This window comes from Carcharhinus amblyrhynchos, chromosome 11 (assembly GCF_965287045.1).
Source record: "Carcharhinus amblyrhynchos chromosome 11, sCarAmb.v2.hapA, whole genome shotgun sequence".
Classification (NCBI taxonomy): Eukaryota; Metazoa; Chordata; class Chondrichthyes; order Carcharhiniformes; family Carcharhinidae; genus Carcharhinus; species Carcharhinus amblyrhynchos.
In genome coordinates this window covers 16,103,150-16,112,051 of record NC_137334.1, presented here as the reverse complement: position 1 = coordinate 16,112,051, position 8,902 = coordinate 16,103,150, and the positions used below count along the sequence as shown (strand labels likewise).

Genomic DNA, 8,902 nt, shown 5'->3' with positions numbered 1-8,902 from the left:
GGTGGGGGGGGGTAGGAGCGGGGAGAGGGGTGGGGGGGGTAGGAGCGGGGGAGAGGGTGGGGGGGGTAGGAGCGGGGGAGAGGGTGGGGGGGGTAGGAGCGGGGGAGAGGGTGGGGGGGGTAGGAGCGGGGGAGAGGGTGGGGGGGGTAGGAGCGGGGGAGAGGGTGGGGGGGGTAGGAGCGGGGGAGAGGGTGGGGGGGTAGGAGCGGGGGAGAGGGTGGGGGGGGGTAGGAGCGGGGGAGAGGGTGGGGGGGTAGGAGCGGGGGAGAGGGTGGGGGGGTAGGAGCGGGGGAGGGGGTTGGGGCGGGGTGGTGGTTGGAGCGGGGGAGGGTGTTGGGGGGGTGGGAGGTCCCCTCATAACTCAAGGCAGTTGAGTTCTTTCTTGTATAATCCTCCTGACCTATCAACATTACTGTCCTTAGATTGGCCTGAGGTTGACAATGACAGCAAATTCAAATCTGACAGGCCCTCTTTAACTGAGTGTTTTCTTTAAACTCATAGGCTAACAAAATGCAAAAGCCTGCAGAGCTGGTTACCAAAGCAACCCTGATACTTGGTCCTTTTGAACAAATGTTGCCACCTGGAGTCTGTGTATTCTGCATTTTAGCACAGAATTCAAAAACCACTCTTAAAAGGACCACACATGGTTTTATTTTCCTCCAGCGTGGTTTACAATTTGTTTATATCTTTACAAAAATTCTTTATAGGTTTACAAGATCAACTTCACAACAGTATGTTATCATCATAGAATCCCCACTGTACAGAAGAGTACTTTGGCCCATTGAGTCTGCACTGACCATAATCCCATCCAGGCCCTATTCCCATAACCACAAGAATTTACCCTGCTAATTCCCCTGACAATAGGGTCAATTTACCATGGCCAAAGTGGGCTGATAAATGGCAGATGGAGTTTAATTTAGACAAATGCGAGGTGATGCATTTTGGTAGATTGAACCCAGGGCAGGATTTATTCAGTTAATGGTAGGACATTGGGAGAGTTATAGAACAAAGAGATCTAGGGGTACATGTTCATAGCTCCTTGAAAGTGGAGTCACAGGTGGACAGAGTGGTGAAGAAGGCATTTGGCACGCTTGGTTTCATTGGCCAGAACATTGAATACAGGGGTTGGGACGTCTTGTTGAAGCTGTACAAGACATTGGTATGGCCACACTTGGAATACTGTGTGCAATTCTGGTCACCCTATTACAGAAAGGATATTATTAAACTGGGAAGAGTGCAGAAAAGATTTACTAGGATGCTACTGGGATTTGATGGATTGCATATAAGGAGAGGCTGGATAGACTGGGACTTTTTTCTCTGGAGTGTAGGAGGCTGAGGGGGTGACCTTGTAGAGGCCTATAAAATAATGAGGAGCATAGACAAGGTAGATAGTCAATATCTTTTCCCAAAGGTAGGGGGGTCTAAAACTAGAGGACATAGGTTTAAGGTGAGAGGGGAGAGATACAAAAGTGTCCAGAGGGGCAGTTTTTTCACACACAGGGTGATGAGTGTCTGGAACAAGCTGCCAGAGGTAGTAATAAGGGCAGGTACAATTTTATCTTTTAAAAAGCATTTAGATAGTTACATGGGCACAATAGGTATAGAGGGATATGAGCCAAATGTGGGCAATTGGGATTAACTCAGGGGTTTTTAAAAAAAGGGCAGCACCATGGACAAGTTGAGCCGAAGGGCCTGTTTCCCTGCTGTAAACCTCTATGACTCTATCCACCTAACCCACACATCTTCGGACTGTGGGTGGAAACTAGAGCACCCAGAGGAAACCCACACAGGTTCAGGGAGAATGTGCAAACTCTACACAGATAGTGACCTGAGGCTGGAATTGAACCCGGGTCTCTGGCGCTGTGAGGCAGCAAAGCTAACCACTGTGCTATTATACCACCAAAATCTTTAAATAATTTTTTGTGGAGACAGTCATTAAAGAAATAAGTCTTGTGGTTGACTCTCCACACAAGTTAGAGATTGATAACAAGTACTGGCCTTGCCAGCGACTCACATCCCATGGACAAATTTTTGAACATTTGAACAAATTGAATTGCAGGAAAATGTCCCAAAGTTGTATTTTTCACAATTAATTGATTGTCTTAAGAGAGATATAGGATCATAGGACCCCTACAGTGCAGAAAGAGGCCATTTGGCCCATCAAGTCTGCACCAACACCAATCCCACCCATCTCCTATCCTCGCTTAGCTACCCTGCAAATCCCTCTAACCTATCGCATCCTGAGACACTAACGGTCAATTTAGCATGGCCAATCCACCTAACCCGTACATCTTTCAGACCGTGGGAGGAAATCGGAGCACCCCGGAGGAAACCCACACAGACACGGGGAGAATGTGCCAACTCCACACAGACAGTGACCCAAGCTGGGAATTGAACCTGGGTCCCTGGAGTTGTGAGGCAGCAGTGCTAACCACCGTGCCACCACGTCGCCCAAGGTGTTCTTGTGGGGCTGGGAGCTCCAAATATTCAGGCAGCATGTTGCAGAGGGGAAACTACAAAAAGGGAGATAATTTACACTGCTAAACATAGTAGCTGGAAGTAACGTTTGGCCTGTTTTTTTATATATAGATTCTGCAAGAACAGCTGGACCAGAAGATTGAAGAACTGAAGAAACAGACACAATATTTAGAATATCTTGAAACTCAGTTGGCAGCTGATGTAATTTGACATTCTATCACCTTTTGGTAAAAGGTCCTCGGTCTGGGATCGTGCGGCTGGTTTACCTTGAAGGGATTTCGGAAATATGTTTGTTAAAAGCTGGACACAGAAACGGCAGTAGGTTGTTAGCATGCTGGACAAAATAGTTTATGTGCAAGTACAAAGAACAGTGCAGCATAGGAACAGGCCCTTCATTCCTCCCAGCCTGTGCTGGTCATGTTTACCTCTCTAAACCAGCCACTTATATCCCCCTATTCCCCGTCTGTTCATATGCCTATCCAGGTAATTCTGAAATGTTGCTAACGTGTCTGCATAATGGGATTATTAGAATCCCTACAGTGCAGAGGGAGGCCATGCGGCCCATCAGGTCTGCACTGACTCTCCAATAGCGTATTTCACCCAGGCTCTAGCTTCATTATCCCACACATTTATCCCACCAATCTACACATTTTAGGACACTAAGGTGCGATTTAGCATGGCCAATCCACCTAACCAGCACATCTTTGGATACTAAGGGGCAATTTAGCATGGCCAATCCACCTAACCAGCACATCTTTGGATACTAAGGGGCAATTTAGCATGGCCAATCCACCTAACCAGCACATCTTTGGATACTAAGGGGCAATTTAGCATGGCCAATCCACCTAACCAGCACATCTTTGGATACTAAGGGGCAATTTAGCATGGCCAATCCACCTAACCAGCACATCTTTGGATACTAAGGGGCAATTTAGCATGGCCAATCCACCTAACCAGCACATCTTTGGATACTAAGGGGCAATTTAGCATGGCCAATCCACATAACCTGCACACCTTTGGACACTAAGGGGCAATTTAGCACAATCAATCCCACATCTTTCAACTGTGGGAGAAAACTGGAGCACCCAGGGAAAAACACACAGACATGGGGAGAATGTGCAAACTCCACACAGACAGTGACCCAATGCCGGAATTGAACCCGGGTTCCTGGCGCTGTGAAGCTGCAGTGTTAACCACCGTGCCATCGTACTGCCTCAACTTGTCTGTGACTAAACTTGATAAAGTACCTTATCATTGCCTTCTGCAGAATGGCTGACAGTAAACTCTCCCTTTTACGCCCTGTATGCGGATATATTGGAAGGTTCGACCACTTTATGAATGTGCCTCCCATAGCCGTCAACCCCTGAAGTGGGATTTGAACCCGCAACTTCTGCTCCAGAGGTATGAAAGCTGCCCACTGCGCCACTGGGCTAGCTTCAGAGTTCAAGTCCACATTTGGGTGCTCATGCAGACATGAATGAGTTACTCCATTGTAGGCAGCATGGATTTGTTGATGGCTACTAATGTTTGAGAAGCCAGTAAAATGATGGGAAAAGGTGACCAATTAAATAGATAGAAAGGAGTCTGTGTGGCGTGGATAGATTTTCAGAGCATCTTCAATAGGATTGCTAACAGGAAACTGCAGCAAAAATTCAGATACGTGGTACAGGAGGAGAGATAGCAGAAAGGACTGAAAGTTGGTTGAAAAGAGAAAAGGCAGTGGGATTGGAGAAATCCTCCAGGAAACGTGGTGGGAAATTTTAAAACTGGAGGGATGAGATGGAAGGGAGGATAGAGTTTAAAGTCTTAAAGTTTATTTATTAGTGCCATAGGTAGGCTTACACAATGAAGTTACTGTGAAAATCCCCGAGTCTCCACACTCCGGCGCCTGTTTGGGTACACAGAGGGAGAATTTTGCTCGGCCAATGCACCTAACCGGCACGTCTTTCAGACTGTGGGAGGAAACCAGAGCACCCAGAGGAAACCCACGCAGACACGGGGAGAGCGTGCAGACTCTACACAGACAGTGACCCAAGCCTGAATCAAACCCAGGTCCCTGCTGCTGACAGGCAGCAATGCTAACCACTATGTCACTGTGCTACCTTTAGGGAATGATGGTTATCCTGCTGGGATGCAGTACCACACCCACCAGCTGCTTCACATAGCAAGTTTGTTGAGTTAAGACAATAATTTCATAAGCTGCAGTTGATCAAGAAGATGTTCCCACATTGGCTTCAGCATGTCCTGCCACTCCAACTCCTCCTGTGTCCCTCTCTGGCCTCCTGGCCCCTCCCCTCCCCCACTACCCCCCACCTGGTGCTGGGAGATACTGGAAGACAAGGGAGGTTCTGCTCAGTACCACTCAGATTCAGAACTGGATAGAATTTGGGTGGCACAGTGGATAGCACTGCTGCCTCACAGCACCGGGAACACAGGTTCAATTCCCAGCTTGGATCACTGTCTGTGTAGAGTCTGCACATTCTCCTCGTGTCTGCATGGGTTTCCTCCAGGTGCTCCGGTTTCCGAAGCAGTGCGAGTTAGGCTGATTGGCCATACTAAATTGCCCGTTAGTGCCAAGAGGGATTAGCAAGGTAAATCTATGGGATTACGGGGATAGGACCTGGGTGGAATTGTTGTCGGTGCAGGCTCGATGGACCGAATGGCCTCATGCGCTGTTGGGATTCTGCAATTCTTCTGCACAGAACTGTGGTCAACCATTATATTCACAGCCTTTTTAAATCTGAAAGCAAAAGAGAAAATGCTGGAAAATCTCAGCAGGTCTGGCAGCATCTGTAAGGAGAGAAAAGAGCTGACGTTTCGAGTCCTTTGTCAAAGCTTTTCTCTCTTTACAGATGCTGCCAGACCTGCTGAGATTTTCCAGCATTTTCTCTTTTGGTTTCCAATTCCAGTCTCCACAGTAATTTGCTTTTAGCCTCTTTTAAATATCATCTCCTTTTGTTGATGAAAAATGTCTGGTGATTGGTTTATCTTCAAGTCACACAATCTTTATTTCAGAGAGCAAAACTGGCTGAAATCGAAGGAACCTATAAGACAAATATCAACGCGATGAAGACGCAATTTGTGGTCTCCATGAAAACTTTGGAAGATCAAAACCTTGACCTCAAGTAAGAATCAAATCAGCATCTCTCTGCTAAGAAAACATTAATGATTGCAATGAAAGCACTCAGTCATCTCAATATTCACTTTGCATGTTGTATTTTAGTGCAAGTTTTGTTTTGCTTGTTACGTTCCTTTGTCAGCACAGGACTAAGAGGGAGCATGGGACGTGAGGGGGGGTGTATTAGGAAGCACGTGGCTGGGGCCTGTAGGGTGTGCAGGGCAGGGGAGAATTTAATTTCTGTTTTAATTTTTTTTTAAATGAATTTATCCAAAGTGCGGGTACAAAAAGGCAGACTTTCTGGCCCAGTCCGTCTTGGCACGGTAGCACAGTGGTTAGCGCTGCTGCTTCACAGCTCCAGGGTCCTGTGTTCGATTCCTGGCTCAGGTCACTGTCTGTGTGGAGTTTGCGCATTCTCCTCGTGTCTGCGTGGGTTTCCTCCGGATGCTCTGGTTTCCTCCCACAGTCCAAAGATGTGCAGGTTAGTTTGATTGGCCGTGCTAAAAAAAATGCCCCTTAGTGTCCAGGGATGATTAGGTTAGGGATTAGTGGGTATAATGTGTAGGGTTACGGGGATAGGGCCTGGGTGGGATTGTGTTTGGTGCAGACTTGATGGGCTGAAGGGCCTATCTGCACTGTAGGGTTCTATGATTCTATGAGAAGGTCTCAGCACCCAGCAGCCTAACTCCAGCCTGGTTTCTACCCCCGCCTGTTCTGCCCCACCCCCCTCCCCAGAACACAACTAGTGGGCGGCTGTTTTTAAAGAGAGAGGATGATTGCAAGTCCCCTCCCACTCATCACAGTAGCAAGTTCTGCATTCTAACCACTCTCTGGATAAAGAGGTTTCTCCTGAATTTCTTATTGGGCTTATTAGTAACACACTTATGTTTACAGCGTTTTATTCTGGACTCTCCATAAGTACAAACATTGCTATACCTCCCCTTTCAAACCTCTTCATGATATTAAAGACTCTATTAAGCCACTTTGCTACAATAGAGGGCCCGAGATTGCCCATTCTTTCCTGAAAGTTAAAAGAACATAGAAAAGTACAGCACAGGAAAGGCCCTTGGCCCTCCAAGCCCGTGTCAATCATGAAAAGCCCTAACTAAACTAAATAAAACTTCCTGCCCTTACTCGGTCTGTACTCCTCTATTCCCTCTCTATTCATGGATCCATTCAGCTGCCTCTTAAATGTTGCTAATGTGCCTGCTTCCACCACCTACTCCGGCAGTGCGTTCCAGGGACCCACCACTCTCCGTGTGAAAAACATCCCCCTTTCACCTTGAACCTGTGCCCCCTTGTTACTGACACCTCCACCTTGTCTATGCCTCTTATAATTTTGTCGACCTCTATCAGGTCTCCCCTCAGCCTCCATCTTTTCATTGAAAACATTCCGAGTTTATCCAGCCTCTCCTCATAGCCAACACCCTCAAGGCCAGGCAACATCCTGGTGAACTTTCTTCACACTGTCTCCAAGGTTTTCATACCCTTCTGGTAGTGTGGTGACCAGAACTGCATGCAATACTCTAAATGCAGCCGAACCAAGGTTTTATATAGCTGCAACGTAATTTCCCACTCTTGCATTTTATACTCATGCCATATGCCTCCTTAATCACCTTGGCCACCTGTGTTGCCATTTTTAAGGAACTGTGGATCTGCATGTCTAGATCCCTCTGGATGTTATAATTCCTAAGGGTTCTGCCATTTACAGTATTATTCAAACCCTAAATTTGATCCTCCAAAATGCATTACCTTACATTTGTCCATCAGCCCAAGTCTCCAATCTGTCTATATCCAGCAGTATCCTCTGACAATCCCCAGCACTATCAGTAATGCCACCAATCTTTGTGTCATCTACAAACTTACAAACATAGACCGCTCACATTTTTACAGGAAAACTGGAGAATGGCCACTGCTGTTCCCTAACCGAAAGGAGGCAAGGATAATTCAGGAAATTTTAAACCAGTAAGCCTGACATTTGGGTGGGGAAGCCTTTGGAGAAGATACTGAGGAACTGAATATATGCACATTTGGAAGAAAATGGACTAGTCAGTGACAGGCAGCATGGTTTTGTATGGGGATGGTCACGTCTCACCAACTTGATTGAGTTTTTTGCAGAACTGACCAAGATAATTGATGAGATAAGGGCTGCGGATGTGGTTTATGTGGACTTTATTTACTAAGGTTTTTGACAAGGTCCCACATGACAGATTGGTATAAAAACTAAAATCACATGGGATCAGGATGGGCTAGTTAGATGGATACAGAACTGACTAGGTTATAGAGAGTAGTGGTGGAAGGATGTTTTTCAGAATGGAGATCTGTAGCTGGTGGTGTTCTGCAGTGCTGGGACCTGTGTTGTTTGTAGTGTATATAAATGATCTGGAGGAAAAGATGGCATGAAATTAGGGCACCTGGAGGAACCCCATGAAAAAATACCTATGATTTCCTTCCCTCCCCTTTCTTCAGGCAACTGTTTGCTATTAAAGCTGAAGAGCTGTGTGCCCTGAAGGCTGCAATTGAAGAGAGGGAAAGACAAGATGACATCGCAAGGAGAAAAAGTCTCCAGCGAGAGTTTGGCCGAGCCTATGAAGCGATCACTCCACCCTTACCTGAAATAAAACAAGAAGAAACTCCTGTAACTTCTGAATCAGACACCGACTCACAAGAAGGTTAGAACTTGTTCAAGTGTATCCTGCAGGGAGGAGATGGGATTGAGGACAAAGACTTGGCTGTGGAGCAGAAAGGTTCCTCCTTGACACTTTTCTATACAACAATAAATGAGCTTAAATGTATTGATGCTGATTGGGGCCCCTGTTTGGCCAACAGAATAAATCTGAATTTTGGATCTTGTCACTTGAAACGTGTCTGTGTACAACATCTCCAGACCTGTCCATTATTCAGGGGTGGGAGGGGGTGGTGTAGTGGTATTGACACTAGACTAGTAATCCAAAGACCCAGGGGCAATGCTTTGGGGACATGAGTTTGAACCCCACCATGGCAGATGGTGAAATTTGAATTCAATCAAAAAATTGAAATTGGGTGGCATGGTGGGCATAGTGGTTAGCACTGTTGCCTCACAGCCCCAGGGATCTGGGTTCAATTCCAGCCCTCCAGTTACTGTCTGTTTGGAGTTTGCATGTTCTCCTCGTGTCTGTGTGGGTTTGCTCCGGTTTCCTCCCAGAATCCAAAAGATGTGCAGGGTAGGTTGATTGGCCATGCTAAATTGCCTCTTAGCATCAGGGGGACTAGCAGGGTAAATATGGGGAGGGAGGGGGCTACCAGGATGGGGCTTGGGTGGGATTA

At 46.8% G+C, this 8,902-nt stretch overlaps 1 protein-coding gene across 1 annotated transcript in view; it reads left to right on the top strand.

Moving 5' to 3' along the window:
- The window catches only part of LOC145349663 (uncharacterized), a 50,763-nt gene extending 42,426 nt beyond the window's left edge, over positions 1 to 8,337 (top strand). The window contains exons 13-15 of the mRNA XM_080198187.1: positions 2,590 to 2,679; positions 5,494 to 5,603; positions 8,066 to 8,337. Coding sequence (XP_080054313.1) covers positions 2,590 to 2,679; positions 5,494 to 5,603; positions 8,066 to 8,273 — 408 coding nt within the window. The 3' untranslated portion in view covers positions 8,274 to 8,337. The remainder of the gene's footprint in view (positions 1 to 2,589; positions 2,680 to 5,493; positions 5,604 to 8,065) is intronic.
- Positions 8,338 to 8,902: the final 565 nt, after the last annotated feature.